We start from the raw sequence: 17,182 nt of genomic DNA, 5'->3' as shown, positions 1-17,182 counted from the left end.
CTTGTAGATGAGCCAAATTAATTTAATTTTCAAGCCCTTGTCTGAATTTTATGGCTCACTGAGATTTAAAATCAAAGAAGGCTTATTTTACTGTCACTATCCATTTAGGTTTTGGCCTAATGTATGAATTACCTGAGTTGTATTTGCAAGATCTTGGCAAAATCAGTTTCTTTTTTTTTTTTTTTTCTTTTGCACAGACAGCACTGGACAATATCTCCACATCTGTTTGGTTCAAAATCATTTTGCTGGGGCCCTATTTATGTGAACACATGATTTTTGGAAATATACTGATAGACATGAAAGGCTGGAAATGCAATATGTAAAAAGATCATCAGTAGTCTGAGCATGACCTTATGACTGAAAAGTTGTCTATGGGCAAAGATCAGTATAGCTGTGTGGGTATAAAATGACACTTCAGTACTTGTGCCAATTTGACTCTGCCTGAATAATACAGTAATTCTGTGGAACCAATGCAAATGTCCTTAATAATCAATAACCTATTTTAATAATCAGGAGTACTTTAACCTTGATCTGAATCTTCAAATCTCACTAGAAGAGTGACTTGATTTGTTGACAGAGGGTAAAGTTTTCTTTTCTACACCTTTTTCTTATTTTTAACTTTTAGTTATGTATTGCCTCTCTAGGTAATTGGTGCAATCACAACCAATTATGCAATTAGGCTAAATAGATGTGACAGTGTGTGTGTAATTTTGATGACAGCTGTGAAAAACTTTACTGAACTATGTGTATGAGTGTTACAGCATGTATGCAGAAGAGAGACTTGAAATTCATGCCCATTATGAAAATCATGTCTTGCAAAATAAAAACTGATGAGTCCATGGTAAAAAGTCTGTCCTTACAAGCTTGGTTTGACAAAGAAATCAGAACATTTTATGTTACAGAGCTCAAAATAAACTTTAAATCATGGTTTGATTAACTGGTCCAGGGATAAGTCAAAATTGGCTGTATGTGTCCTTATCACAAAAAGAACAACTTTTTGCTGGACCAGGACTTTATATACCACTCTGCAAGCTTGGCTTTACTGCTGAGAATGGGAACAAACAAACTAGCATAGACTTCATAAGATCATGGCTGTGTGATTCAGCAGCAGCAACTGAGCAGGAGCAACTCATCCCCTTTAAATCAAGCCAGCATTTGTTCCTGGCCCCAAAATACTGTTAACTATAAAGGGTTGGATTCTGCTATCAAACGTGTCTCGGCTTTGCTCTGAAATTAATGGAGCTGAAGGTTATCTGCTGGGAGAAAGTATAGCCCACTCTTGGCTCCAGCCCTACTGTTCATAACAAACCATATCTTGAGGGCACTGGCAGAACAAATCTGGTTTACTTTTTGCAACTTCTTATTGCTTAGAACTGGTCAAAGAATCTTCTCTTGAGACCACATTGGAGGACTTTCAATTATATTTTTGAAATAAAAACTATCTGACTTCTGTTTTTTTAACCCTGGAGACATAAGCCATACTTCAGCCAAATACCCAATTTTTAAATCAAAATATTTTTCTAAAAAATAATGAATACATCAGAGCATCTCCCAGAAAAAGCCCAGTTGATTTGTAACCCCCTTATTGATCATTGTCCAGGTCACAGTCTGGATATTTCTCAAAAGCCTTCAGTATTGCTGGTTTGGAATGGTTCTAGGAATGATCAAGTAGTACAGGTTTTGAAACTAGCTACTTTTCACTAAATGCTCATCATGAGAAGCAAAAGTTAGAGAAATGTGTTAAAACAATTGCCAGACACCCACTAGAAAATAAGCAGAACACCTCACTCTGGACTCCAGCTGGTCAGTTTTTATAGGGATATGTTAGAAGGTCTGCAGGAGAGCACCCTGCACTTGCCAGTCCTTTCTTACCCACACACATTTTCTTTGTTCTGGCCAAGGTGTGAATTACTGATTTCATAGAATCATAGAAGCATAGAATCATTTAGTTTGGAAAAGACAAGTCTAACTTTGCCAAGTCCCACTGAACCATGTCCCTAGGATGTCTTTAAATCCCTCTATGGATGGTGAATTAACCATATCCATGGGCAGCCTGCTCCAATGCTTGATAATATTTTCAGTGGAGAAATTCTGCCTACTATCTAATCTAAATCTCCCCTGGTGCAACTCGAGGCCATTTCTTCTTTCTGTTGCTTGTTACTTGGGTCACCCACCTCACTGTAACCTCTTTCCATCTGGTCCCCATCAGTTCTGTGCTCCAGACCCTTCCCCAGCTCCGTTGCCCTTCTCTGGACTCACTCCAGCCCCTCAATGTCTTTCTTGCAGTGAGGGGCCAAGAACTGAACACAGCACTTGAGTTGTGGCCTCAGCAGTGCCCAGTACAGGGGAACAATCCCTGCCCTGGTCCCGCTGGCCACACCACTGCTGATCCAGGCCAGGATGCCATTGGCCCTCCTGGCCACCTGAGCACAGGCTGCCTCATGTTCAGCTGCTGTTGACCAGTTCACCCAAATCCTTTTCCACCAGGCAGCTTTCCAGCCATCCCCTCTGCCCCAACTTGCCACAGTTTAGAAAGTAGTGGGGCAGGCAATCCCTTTCTTCCTGATAATTTGCTGGGGAAACAGAATAGGCACAGAGACAGGGTCACAACCCCATGCAAATCCCTTGATTCCTCCAGTGGTTTTCTATTTGCTCTCCATGAATTTTCCAGCTTTACTTTTTTTCTCCTCTGCATGTCACCAGTATGCTCCATGTCACCAGTGCACAGATTGAGGGCTAGATGAGTTTCCAAATCTAGACACATGGTAAGTGTGTTACTTGCAAAGTAACTTGCAGTGCCTCATCTTGAACACAGTTTCTCCTCAAAGTGACACTACATCACACTGAGGAACAACTCTGCAACATGGCTAGGTCCAAACGGAGTTAATACAAACTTGGCTCTGTAGCAGTGGCTGATGGGCTCCATTCCCAGCTACCCAGATGCGAACAAGAATAGGAGAAATAGTAACTGCATTCTGTCTTCTGCCGGGAATGTTACCTTGGACATGCTTTACTTTTCTTTTTTCCTTTCATTAGGAATAAACAAATCAGGAGGAATACTTTAGGTAATATTCTAGGACTATGTCTGGTAATTATTCTTCACATATCAGAGATGTTGATAAGCTTTTACAGCATAGCATACTTTCTCAACAGTCACACAAAGGGAGAACTGTAGTGAAAAGAGAACTTCCTTTGACAGGCCTCATTTCCATTCCTCACAATTTGTTGCCTTCATTTTCTGACCACCTGCCTCACACTTTCATCTGATTTTTCTTGGTTCCTGACACATAATTTTTCTATGGGAGATTTGCTGTGATGAGTTGTGCAATGGGATGTATTGTCAACACAGCAGATCTCAGATCTCCTTGCCTGAAGATTCAAAGACTAATCATCTGGATTCAGGATGGCTTTAATTCTCCACAGGAGATATGCTGATGTACCATGGTCAGGTGGAAATTGAACATAGTCAGGTTAGACTTCAGGTGCACCATGGCCATCTGAAACAATAATTTCCATCTGAGAACCACAGCTACTCATTTGTTCAAGGTCATACCTTCAAATACCATGACAGCACACACCAATGAATCCTTAGCAAATGAAATCAGGCCCTTTGGGCACCAAGTTCTGTATTTTAAAGGCTCTTTCATTTGGCAGAATCTAAGATGGGCTTCCTCTCCTTCTTAATGGCATAGATATCCTGTGGGCAGAGAAGAAATCCCTGCCAGCATCTTCTCCACCAGGCAGAAGTTGTTGGACATACCAGTAATACGTGGGAACATAAAGCCAACAGGATGCTGCTGGAGTGAGACCAGAGCTTGCACAGATGGAAACCACTCCAGAAGGAGGGTGACTGCCATGGGAAGTTGTTACTTCAGCACTAATTTTTCTTCCAAGTATCTATGCTCCAGCGAACTTTCCCAAATTTTTTCTATTACCTTTCTTGCATCTCAAAAAACATACTTTATTTTAAGCTATTACACAGCCAATGAAGAACTGGCTACCTGGCCTATCTTATGATTACATTTGGTAACAGGCTTTTGTGAACATGCCCCAAATATTTGGCTGCAACTGGGCACTCCTATTAAGGCTGCTGTTTGGGACAGGTTATCAGCCTAGATTCTCCTCTGGGTTTTTACCCTGAGTTCTCCCTGAAATATACAGATCTGGATGAGATTTGACTTGTGCAAACTTTTGAAAATGTAATCCTTCGATTCATTTCTGATTGTAAAGTCAGTTGGGAGAAAGAACATCTTATATCTCAATATAAATATAATAAAAAATAGAATCCACCTTTCCTCCCAAGTAGAAGGCACATTAAAATTAAAACAGTTCAGAATTGGATCTTGGCAATTCAAGAGTGCCTACTATTTTCTTGTGACTCTGGCAATTGCTTTCCAAGGAAACCTTTTCAATGCAAGAGAATACAAACCAATTTACCATTTCTGAATAGGATAAGGTTAGCTGTTTGGCTGAAACAAACCAGTGTTTATCAATAGAGCTCAACTGCTGTGTTATATCTGGACTAGTAAACATGAGGTACAATACCAATGATTACCTGAATGTATGTGGGTGCTTAGCACAAGTGCTGAGAGACTGGTGGAAAACTTGAATTGTTAAGCAAATGGCTTGAATAAATAAAACAACTGGGTGATCTAGAAAGCACTCTGTCATTTTAGTTATCTTTAATTACATTTCTAGTAACTTATTTAATGCCTTGGAATTTTTTCCCGCTTTTCAGAACTTCCAAAAAATAGTGATGTTGGTTAAATTTATGGGCATTACCAAGAGTTACCCAGAACATACAATCTGCCTCTTTGTTATATGATCACATGGAGTCTGTAAATCCAAGCAAATCAGGTTGCAGGGTTGGGACCTCCACCTGCATGGTATCAGTGACATTCAGTGGCAGTGCCTAAGCAGTGAAGGTCTCTTACCTTTGTTTAAGACTGCAGTAGGAATTAGGAAATCTGTACTGTCAAAACTAAGGGCTCAATAAAATTTATCAGACTGTTTCTTAGCCATCCATACAGGCAAGCAGAAATGCAAGTAAAAATTGTGACCTTGTAAAAAGGATGCCTCTTACATATTTGACTATGGCTGTGCAGTTACTTTACTCTTAAAAGATCATTAAGAAACTTCCCCCTTCCCCCACTGAAATAAACTTTTGTCACTAAATGAAATAATCCTGACTTGCATAGGCTACCCAAAGCCAGGTTTAGTTTTATGTCCCTAATATATAACAAGTAACAACCTTTCTCCCTTCTCTTACAGTTTTATTTTATAGCTTTGTGCTCAAGACATGGTCATAAATTTGAATTCCAAGCCATTTGCTCCAGTGATCTTTTTAACATTAACAAAAAGAGTAGCAAGAAGAGAAACAAAATAAAAGAAACAGAGCAAGCAATGCAAAATAAAAGGACTCTAATGAGAGCAGTAACTTACTGTAGCTACTTTCACTATCGCTGGCATTAGAAGAAACATACTCTGCAAGAACAGTACAGCAAATTAAAGAACATAACCAAGCACCACAGAGCTGCAGAAACTTAAAAGAACTGCCACAGTCATGCAAACGTAGTTATGCAGAGCAGAAATAAAAGCTGTGCAGTGGCATCACCTGCAAATGCTCAGACATTTTACAGAGGTAAAATGAAAGCTTTCTCTCTTGTGGCATTTCAGAAAGAGACTGTATGTATTAGCTACTGATATGTGACATGGCAAAACCATGTCTTTTTGTGATAGGCAGTAAATGACATCTCTGATAACTTCATTTCCATGTATATTATAGTCAGCTTGGATCTCACTTGATGTCTTGAGCAATTTCTTGAAATCCAAGTGTCTGCTTATATTCTGCACAATCAGTGATGTGCATCATTTATGCATTGAAACTATTCCTGCTCAACTTTGAACTTGTGTCTGTCTTTAATCAGTGTTCATTATCCCAAAGGATTGTGCAGTGATTAACAGATTACCATGAAAGTTATTTTGGTATCAAATATTGTAGCTGTATCTAATCTATCCTGTCCAAAAGGGAAAAAAATAAAGACAAAGCCAATGAAAAAAACTAAGGAAAATAAGGGAAGAAGTCTTTTTCCAGAAATTTCTAGCCTCAGGATTTGAGCTGGAGTTTGAAAACCTTTACCAGACCAGTCTGGATGGGTGAACAGGAATATAAGAACTATCATGATGGGTCAGTCTTGTGTTTTGTCAAGTCAGGTGTCCTGTTTCTATTATCATATTCTTGAAATGAATGTGAAATCTACATCATATAATGTTATTGTTCCAAAACTGTAGACAGCAGACTATTTATGGACAGTAAGATCATGCTCTCCAGGAGGTCTGCAGGACCATATTAAACAGTGGTTTCTCTGGTAGAAATGCTGATTATTTACCATCTGAAAAATCATTTGGCAGTTGGAACTTTTTAGCTGGTCCAGGACATTTAGGAGCCAATGGCATAATGGCTGTACATATGGGAACACCCTGGTTTAATGAGAAAGACAGGAACGGTGCCAAAATTCTCTGCAAGGTGCAGCCTTTCCTCCGTGTACCAATCTAATGGCTTAGGGTTCATAGATTGGGAATGATGGGGCTACTGGAGCTGCAGAAATGGGAAGGGATGATATCTGATAAAAAACAGTAATGGGAAACCTTGATCTTGGGCTTAGGAAGAAGCTTTTAAAATCTCAACTTATATTTTGAGGAAAACATCATAACAACTTTCAGACATTTCGTTGCAAGTTAACAAGGGTTATCTCAAAATAATGTGCTACACAGGACCCTGAACAACTTTATTTAAAAATAACAAATATACTTTATAGTGAAAACTGTCATTAAAAAGCATATCTGAGTTGAAAATTAACAACATTTGGATGGGTGGGAATATCTAGAGATTTGCCAGTAATTTAAAACTAAGTGCAATATTAATACAGACCTATGCAATAACTCAATGCTACCTTGTTCCATATGCAGAATTCAGGTAACTTTAAAATGGTTGGATGTTATGGACAATTCTCTTTGTAAGGACACGTATTCAGGAAGGTTATCCAATCTGAAGTATTTTACTTTTCTCTAGCAGGGAAGGATCTGCATTTGTTGCTAATGAGCTGCTATGACACTTAAAGGATCACAGAATGGTTAAAATTCAGGTGGCAGTGACATTTGCTGTCTATCACTGACAAAACCAGTCTTGCAGAACCTTCTTCCTTGTACAAGAGATAAAGCTTTCATCTTAAAATTGTGAGCCACTGCATGGCATTAAGTTAAACCATTAAAATGTTCCTTCAACAATTCAGTCAGAAACAGAATAATCTCCAAAAGTGTGTGCATAGATGTGCATTCCTGCAATTAAAAAGCACATATAAAACAGTAGGCAATGCAGCATTAACACACATTTTGCTCCAATTACTTGGTGCTTAGGAAAAGAAAAAACAACTGAGGAATGAGTAGCCAAACACATGCAAGTGGCATTTTGTTGACATTATTTAGCTCTCAATACAGAAATTAATACAGCTATATATGTAGAAATCAGCAGCAAATACTTCATTCTATACAGTTTTTCTGGTTCACATTTTGAGAAAGAAAAATTGTTTCTGAGCAATGATGTGACACGTTATACACTCTGCAATGCCAAGTCTTGAGACAGGATTGCTGCCTTTGAAAAAAAAATTGATTAAGGTTGTGTGGCAGAGAATAGGTTGCTAATGTTGAAAATTGGTCCAAAATTAGCTTTGGAGAATGCATGATCTTCTCTAGCCTGCAAATGACTTCTTCCATTAATGACAAATACTAATCTAAAAATTCAGCAAAATAACAAGCACTCCCATGCAAAAAGCTGAAAATGCAGAAGCAACAGCATAAACTAATTTTCTATTGATCTCCTCAGGATGTGATAATGTTAAAATGTTTAACTTTCCCTTGGATGTAGAGGGAGGGATTGTTGCTGAAAAGAACAGTCTAGGCAGCAAAACACACTCTAGGTATGCTACTCTACAGAACTGCCATGATGGGAACAATAATATACTGTCAGAAACAAAAGGTGTTATTATAAAGGAAGTGAAAGTGTTTGCTTGATACACTGTATGTTATTTAATACCATCATGCAGAACAGAACAATTGAAACATTTGTAATGCATTCACAGCTGGGTAACAAATAAAACTCTATCTTGTGCATGCTAGGAGTGAAGGGTCCTCAGAGAAGAAACAGAAGCCAAAACAAAACAAAACAAAACAAAAAAGGGTTTACAGTGACCATTCCTGGGAACTTACTCAGAGTCTTTGTTCCATAACCGTCGTCACCTAATCCGGGGATGTCCTGCACGGAAGTCCCCAGAGAGAGCAATGAGAAAGGAAGAACAGCCGCAGAAGAGGAAGGAAGAAGTCAGTGGAGTTGAAATGGATACTACCATGACTGACCATGTTGATTGAGCAATCTGGATCCTTGCCTTTTCTTTCTGAAACAAATTTAGACCCACGTTCTGTGGAAATTCAGCCAAAGAAAGAGGCAGTGATTTTGAAACGTGTCTTTTGGAGCTGTGAGGAAGAAGGAACTGCCATATAAATAAAGTTCCAGAAACTATCCTCACTGGATAAATTTAGGACAGAATTATTAGGAAAAAAAAAGTGAATATTTGGGCTTGGAACTAGCAAATATTTTTAATAAAGCTGGTTCCCTATATAATTTAAACAAGCAATAAATGCTTGTGATATACATTCCAAGATCCAATTTAGTTCTTAAAGCTGTTAACATGGTTGCTTCCTTTAATTGTTAAATTTCCAGTGAAGCTGCCCAAGGAAATCAACTTTGTGAAAGTCAAAGGCAAAAAAATGATTAGAAGAAATATTTTAAAAATGAATTAGTTTAGTATTGTGAAAGAAATCACGTTTGCCTTATTTTGAGTGAATTCTAATGTAGGAATATTTCTGAGAGACAATTTTGGATGTATGACAGGTGTCACAACAACTTTGAGGAGCCATATTTCCAAAAGTTTCCAAAAGTTAAGGTCACTGCTTTATTCTTCTGAAAATAGTATTTCCAGAGATGGAAGAAGCTGGATCCAAACTGCAGTCATACACTGGTCACAGTAGTAATACCTCTCCTGCCTGCCTATGACAGATATTTGCCTAGATGTGTGGGATACTGGTATCATGCGTGTCACCCATTTGTTGTGCTGCTGCATGTGACATTGTCTCCAAGAGGTTACTTACGTTCTGGATCACTTGTTTCCTGCTCACTCTGCTCCTTGCTCTTGTAGAATGGGAATTTTCGTGAAAAGATGAAGTTCTTTTTACGCTTGTCATTGAATGACTGTGAAGGAGAAAAGGCATGGGGCAAAAACAGGGACGTCTAATTGTTGTCACACTCATGCTGACAAAACAACTAGTTTGTAAAAGTGGAGAGAACTGTAGTGACTCAAATCAGCACAAACTAAGTGGCTGCAAAGAATCAGAGGTGTGGTGAGGTGTGAAATTTGAAGGCAAAGCTCCTGAAGACTGGATTGATTTGATTCCAGAGGTCTTAAGTCACAATGTACAGCTCCTTACTTGGAAACTTGTGTTTGGCTTGTTTACATGAAGGGCTACAGATGGTTCAGCATGCTTTGAGATCAAGCAATCCATCTTTAATCACAGCAGACTGTGCACAGAATTAATTAACAGTCTGAAAAGAACTGGCTGCAATATGGAAAGCGGAAGTCTTTGATTTGCTTGTAGTGTGTGGATTCAGCCCTGTGTCAATTAAAATAAAAATTGTTTACTGGTAGGTGCTGTAGATTTTGTAATTTTTTATTTGGCCTCTTTATTAACAACTTCTTAAGTGTGTTTTAATGCTTTTAATACTTAATAAAAAACCTCAACTTTGCTTTATTTCATAGATGTATATTTATGCATTAGGTTTCTCTGGATATGCTTTTAGTTCTATGTGATTTAGAAATGGAATTCTGCTGATTAATTTCATGATGAGCAACATATTTTGCTGTAATTCTTCAGATCAGAAATTAATATAGAAGAAATTTGGGTTTCTTACACGATAACACCTTTGACTTCATAAACAGTTGCAAGGGCTTACAGCTTACGCCATCCTGCGTAAAACCAGATATGCCTACTTGAGGCATATATTTTGGATAGTAAATAAGGAAACAGGGCCCCTATACAGTGAATTGAAAGAAGCTGGTGTTCTAGAGGGCACAGTGTGTTTCTGAAGTGATCTGTGCTGTCAGTCAGACAATGACCTATAATGTCTCTTATACTGAACATATACGCAGGACTTTGCAAGTGATGACCTCCAAGAGAGCAGAGACCTTAAATACTTTAAAGGACCAATCTCATGTGTTTATCATTGCTCAAATTGAATATAACAGGTATTTGACTTCAGTTCTGCAATAGAATATATTCAGAGTCTCAGAACACAATTTATTTTCTTACATTTTGAAATCACAGAATGTGGTTTAAAATATATATTTCTGAAAGATGGATACTAAAAATCTCTGTTGAAATAGTTGGATACTCATGTCACGAAAGTTTCATACCACTTTTACTTTTCAAGCATATTTAAAGTTTAGTAACTGAAAACAAAGAAAAAAAATGCACATGTAGAATAAATGATCCATGAAAATCTGAGTATGTAAACATTCAATGTGAAATTAATGTGGAGGTCATGCACAAATAATCCAGACAGCATGCAATTTCAAACCAAAGTAAGTATGAAAGAAAGCCAGAGAGGGGGGGAAAAAAAAAAAAGGCACATGAAGGATTAAAGTAATCTATGGATGAAAGGAGGACTGACATGCACATTACATCACTTTAATGACCTAATGGATATAATTAAATTAAAATGTGTTCTCTGTGATAATTTCTTTTAGTTTTCCAAAGAAAGGAATGTAGCATGTTAACATTTCTGTTTGTGGAAATGTTGTTTGTCATGATTTATCTGAATTTGACATAGTAATGCTATTGGCATTACACTTTTAAAGGGAAAAATATATATAAAGAATAACACCTCAAAAAGCAAGGGAGTTTTGAAATTACAATCACTTCATTACATCACTTTGGAATTCAAGAGAATGTTATCAAATTAATAAAGAAATATACTGTGTTTCATGGAAAATATATGAGAAATACCATTTATATATATTGTTTCAATTTTTCCCCCAACAGTCTAGAGCAAAAACTTCAGAAAGTACATTTTCACCAGAAAAGCATATATTTTTTTTTTACATTTATGCATGATCTAACAGTATACACCAAATAGACAGATATTTCATACTGTTATATAAACTTTTTTTCATTCTGCAGTTTCAAGTACTGGGCTGCTTTTTTAATAAGATATTGTTCCACTTCACTTTGGATGATCAAAATCTGGCAATTCACAGCAGATTACTATCATGTGCAACTATGTCACTGTATTTACACTGGTAAAAAGCTTTCTTCCTAAAATAAAGCTGATCTGAGTCATATTAATATCCATAACCAAATATGTTTATGCATGTGATAATATTTCTGTAGATTAATCAATGTCTGTATTCATGTTAATGACCATATATACTGGCATGATGTAGTCAGAGGGTCTATATTTAAGATAACAAGAAACTGTAAAATATAATAAAACACTGAAATGGCTCTGACTCTGCAAACTTATAAGAAATAATTAGTTCTTAGTATTAACTGAATGAGCTTACCAAGTGTTTATTTTCCTTAATTAAGTGCATGTTTACTCATGAGGAATCAAAGACAAGAGCCTTGATTTTGGTTTTGCATCCAATATAAATGGTATTAAAGTCAGGCTGATGGTCTCCACCTTAAGGACATGAAATCCTGCTGACAACCCCGAAATATTCTTACAGATATCATGATTTATATCTGTAAGGCATAGAGACAAGGGGCTTGGCAAAGAGAGAAGGGGGAGACTCACACAGAATGAAACCATGTTTCTATTGCACACCGCATGTTAATTCCGGATTTTGCTCCATTGGTGGAAGAGTAGAGACCAGCACTGAGTGTGCATTTTCTTTTTTAAGAAAGGATCACATATATGAGGATCCATGGCAAGGTTAAACTCCAAAAAATCTGATACATATTTGAGAAATTTCATTTCAATACAATGGAAACTATTCAAATAATCTGGAGCCATAGGCTCTGTATGCTTCTGGAAATCTGTGAAATAGATGTAGGTTAAAAGAGACAGAGGTGTTTGCCTACATCTCTCCACCTAATACAAAAGTTGTACGCAACTGGAATTGCAGTTGTGATAGCAAGCTTAGCCTGATTCAACAGCATTTATGCAGAAAGAGTTTCTGAAAGTCAGTGAAAAAGTGATGGAAAATGGATTCTTTGTAAGTCACAGGTTCTTTGCCATGATAATGTAAAAACCTATAATGGCAAATAACTCAGGCATTTAAATTGCAGTGAAAAACCTGTACAATAGACTACTTGTATATGTCACTGCTATCACACAGATCACCACTAACCTAGGTAATGGCAGTAGGAGGCACTTAAAACAGACAAGTGCCTAAGACTAAAAGGCAAATGAAATTTTCAAGTTGTTTGACAACAGAACAGTGACATCATTGACAGCACTTGATCTGCGATTGAAGAGTCTCCTCAGAAAAAAAGTGGAGGAAAGTGTTCATTCATGTCCTGGCTTGAATCCCTCTTTGATACCACTTAAGCATAGACTTGTGTTTTGAAGAAGCCAAGACAAATAACTGTGATGTGCAGTGTGCACTGTTGCTTGACCAAGTATCCCCAGATGTCCTCAGTTATGTAAGCCTGGGTTACACATACCAACCTTCCCTGGTTGTGACAGACATTAAACCGCTGTGTGTTTCTCCTTCTCAAGAACTCACTTGGGTACTTTTCTGTGTCAACATCACTTTTGTATTCCAAATGTTTTTCCCTAGGCTCAGCAGCTATATATGTTACTCATGAGCTAATAGGGTAGTAGTGGTTTTTAAAGGAAATTTTCATGTAACATTAAATGAACAATCCAATTTCAAAATTTTCTTTGTAGTGGTAAACATCACAAAAAACAGTCTCAGTAATTTGACAGTTGTACCATACTGCAATAGGCAACCATTTTGTTTACTTTGAGCTTCTTCCAAAATTTTTTTTCATAGTGTACCTGATCCAACCCCTACTTAGGGCAGATGTGCTCTTGACACAGGTTATCCTATGGTGCTCCAACAGGTCTATTTTCTCAAAGCCAATAAGCTCCCAACTGCTTCAGGAATGCTTTCTTTTGCCATTTCATTCAACAAATGCTAATCCTCAGTCATGAGTTGGGAACCAGTGTACAGGGACCACCTGAGAGGAAGCTGTTCCAGGGCACTGGCTGTGAAATTCTTTTTTACAGGGTGTAAATGGATTTCATATACCATCTAATTTTAGGCAGGTTTGAGATATGCTTTAACCTAGTTTTTATGTTATATGATTATGTATGTCAGTTTTGTTCTCATATTGGTCTAGCAGTGTATATAAGGAATTAATTTTATTGCTTCTCATCTGCAATGTGATTTCTTTATTCTTCTTCTTTAATACCTGATTTTGGCCTAAATTAAATGCAAATCCCTCATGTACTCAGTCTTCTACAAAAATCTACAAAATTTATTATCAACATTATGCCTCTGCAATCCTTTTCTCTATATTTAGCTGAAACTTCCTGTATTAGGGAGATTCATTCACTCATTTGAACACTGACTTTAATAACAGATTGGGCACTCAAACACTATTAAATCCCTATATTTAAATATTTTAATTTTATAGATCCCTATAGTATATATTTTAAATCGCTCCCATCATACCCAAAAATTGTCACTGACACCAAAAAGAAAAATTTTGGACATTAACATATACTCACTGTTATTTCTCCTTGGAAGCATATGTATCACCTCACTGGTTTTATAATGGGCTTTTTCACCTGGCAGTCCCAAGCCATGACGAATTTGAAGTCTCAGGTTAAATGACCTGAACAAGTCTAGAGGACTGCCAGTGCAACTGAGCCATTCTTGCCTTCCTGATGTACCCCCAAACTTGGCCATGGGTTCACACACACAGAAAGCACTTCATGGTGTCCGTGCAGACATGCAGAAGATAAGCCAAGGAGTTGTTAGTGACAGCTGCAAGCCTGGCTGTACAGAGATCACAGAGTATTTTCTCTGAGATGTTGATCCTTCATTCTCAGTCTGCACACACAATTAAATGCTGGCAAACAGCACTAGCCAACTTCCCTATGACTTTTTATGAGAGGCAAGGGGAAGGACATCCCTATTCTGTTCTGCCTTTAGTTTTCTTAGACACTTCAAGCCAGGGCTACAGTAATTCCTTAATGAAGTTCGTCCCATAATCTGTTTTGAAACGTGAGAACCACATGGGTGAGAAGAAGCTTAGATGAAAATAACCCTGCTTGCTTAGTTTTCCCATGAAGTTGTAGGGAGATTTGGGTGTTGGCAATCCAAAATGAAAAAGTAAAAGCCTGATTAATAACTCCATGCTGTCTACCTTCTCCAGACAAAGGTAGGGTGGTTTAATATTCATGATTATGGAATTTTAATAATTTTAAAAAAGACTGAATTATTGCTTGCTGTCTGCCAGCAACTCAATTTTAATTCCTGACAAAACAACACTGAAATCAACATAAACTACCAGGGGAGAAGAAAGACTAATAGACTTTTAAGAAAACACGTAAAATCAGTATTTCCAATTTTGCAAACCTGTATTTAACTTGGTGCAAGGTATGAAGGAAGTACTTTTCTATGCTAATTTGCATGGTTATATCATTGTTAACAAGATGAAACACCAACATAAAATCTGGCTTATGTGACAGCCAAGGTAATTTACATGTATCTGCAGGTTGTACACCAAGATAGTGGGAAGGATTGTTCAAACAGCAGCACTGGAATTGATAGCATGAAAATAAGAAAGGGCAAAGCTCCTTGACAGAGAAATCAATTTGGATGTAGAATAATCTGCCCCAAGGGAAGTGGAAAAGCCTAGATAATTTTTTTTACATATAAAATAAATATGCTAATCTTAAGTACTGTGGGGAATAACACTGCAGTGCCTGGAGAGAAGCGGGTGGTGCAGGCAAAATAGCTGAACAACTCCCTCCCAGCTCTAACACCTGTGTTTCTGTGATGAGATGCTCACAGACCCAGCATCTCAGAGTTGTGCTCTGGTCCAGCATGGGCTTGGACCCAGCCAAGCTCACTGAAGCCAAATGGGCAGTGTGAAGGTCTTCTTCTCCTTCCTCAGGTCTCCAGATGGAATCAGAAAGTGTATTTGATGTTTGGCAATGCTGTCCTAAATGTTCCTCTAGTCTGGTCAATTTTTTTTCCTGAAAAGGAACTTTCCCACTTAGAGCTGATGTTTGTCATCAGCTACTGATGCTGCTGATAAAAGTTTGTGCATGTGAACCTCTCCCAGCACTCTCTGTGCAACAACGATGTCAGAAGAGCCCCAGAGATCAAAGGTAGCATAGTGTGCACTTGGCAAAGATTTGGGACTGTCTGATCACCCAGGATTTCCTACAGTACACTGTAGGACCTTTATCCACTTCAACTTACTTCCTCAGTATTTTCTTAAATCTGTTTTAGAACTCTGATTCCCAGTTGACTGCCGGTGCTTCTTTAGGTTTTAAAATGAAATGGAAGATTTTGGTCTCTATGCAGTCTTTTGAATTAATTTCACTAACAAATAAAGCCACAGAGGGTGTTGGTTATCTGTGCTATTAAGAACCACCACCTTGCTAATTTATTTGTTTTTTTTGTGGAAACATTCATGCTATCAAGTGCTATGCAAGTGCAAACTACTGCATTAAATGGACCATTGCACAAAATAAGTTGCATAAAGACCTTTATTACTCTTACTTTGTTATGGAGTAGTGGAGAAAGATTTACAACACCTACATGCCTTCAAACTGTACTTATGGAAAGATAGTTGGACAAGATAATCTTTTAAACTTCCCTTTTGAGTTAGAGTGTAGCAGGTTGAATTTTGGTGTAGCAGGCTGAATTATGGCAATGGGCCGGCTCAGCAGACATAAATCATACCAGACTCTTGGTTTTAATTGAATACATAGATTTATTTAGCCCTTACAGTTAAAGTAAATAAAGACATGGGCAAACAAACCCAAACTCAATCTCTAAGAGACTGGTTTGAAGTTAGTTTAGGAGGTGAAGCTCCCACATCTTGTGAGATGCAGTAATGCATCTCACACGACCAGTCTGACAAGTAGGATATCAAGTTAGATGGATTAGGGCAGTTCCTGCATCCCTATATAACCTTCCAAATACGGTCCCTGAGTCACTAAGGCAGCCACTGAGCTGCTTGAATTTAACTGAGTCAGAAATAAAGATGTGAAATATAGAGCATGTCTCTTCTAGACGAGTGTTGACGCTTAACTCCACACTTCTGGATCTTTGCGTGATACCTTACTAGAAGAAAACATAGCTGTCTTTCTAATTCTTTGACACTATGTACTGCCAATATTACACATTTTTCTTTTCAACCAATTTTTTAGAAAAAAAAACAAGTAACTATTGCATTATCTATACATACAAACCAACTTCCTACTACTTAATTAGACAGCAAGTTATAAAAGTTCAACTCAGCACAAATTTTTGCTGTAACACCTTAGAAGAAAAACAATTAATGCTCAGCTGCAAACTTTGATATTTTACCTGCGCTAGCAAATTTTCACTATGTTATATATAATCTGTGGCTGATTTAAACATTGCACTACATATCTTTATGTCAGTGTCTCTCCTAAAAATTTCTCTTACCTACCTTGTGGGATAGCAAGTACAGATACTGTAGTCCCTAATATTATGGCCACCTGAGAAACAATATTATCCTATAAATAAAACTCCACACAGTTACCAGAATTACAGAAAAAACCTGTAAAATCTATAAAATACATGTGTTCATATTGCTCAATAACTGAAAAATTACTCTTTTAGTATTTCCTCTGAGTGAGAAGATTCCAACAGGCATAAATATTTTTCATCATTTGGATAAATCCTTTATTTCTCAAATTTTCTACTCTAATTCACTTTGCTTACAAATTGCTGGCTGATATTTAGAATATGTACTTCTCAATAAAATGAAACATGGAAAACAGACACAAAGATATTTTATTTTAATATTTTCTTTCAATTTGAAAGAATTTTTTTCAAATACTATACTTTTACTG

At 37.4% G+C, this 17,182-nt stretch overlaps 1 protein-coding gene across 9 annotated transcripts in view; it reads right to left on the bottom strand.

Annotated features, from left to right (window-relative positions):
• Positions 1-17,182, bottom strand: part of DLG2 (discs large MAGUK scaffold protein 2) — a 966,698-nt gene that overhangs the window by 12,993 nt on the left and 936,523 nt on the right. For 6 of the 9 annotated variants that reach the window (XM_062487504.1, XM_062487509.1, XM_062487512.1 and 3 more), the window contains one exon: positions 8,266-8,311. In XM_062487504.1, the coding sequence (XP_062343488.1) occupies positions 8,266-8,311 (46 nt within the window). Of the gene's footprint in view, positions 1-8,265; positions 8,312-9,204; positions 9,305-17,182 lie in introns of all 9 variants that reach the window. The other 3 variants (XM_062487506.1, XM_062487507.1, XM_062487510.1) reach the window with 1 other exon arrangement.

The sequence above is a fragment of the Cinclus cinclus genome, chromosome 2 (genome assembly GCF_963662255.1).
Source record: "Cinclus cinclus chromosome 2, bCinCin1.1, whole genome shotgun sequence".
In the NCBI taxonomy this organism is placed as follows: Eukaryota; Metazoa; Chordata; class Aves; order Passeriformes; family Cinclidae; genus Cinclus; species Cinclus cinclus.
This window is presented reverse-complemented; position numbering and strand designations above follow the sequence as displayed.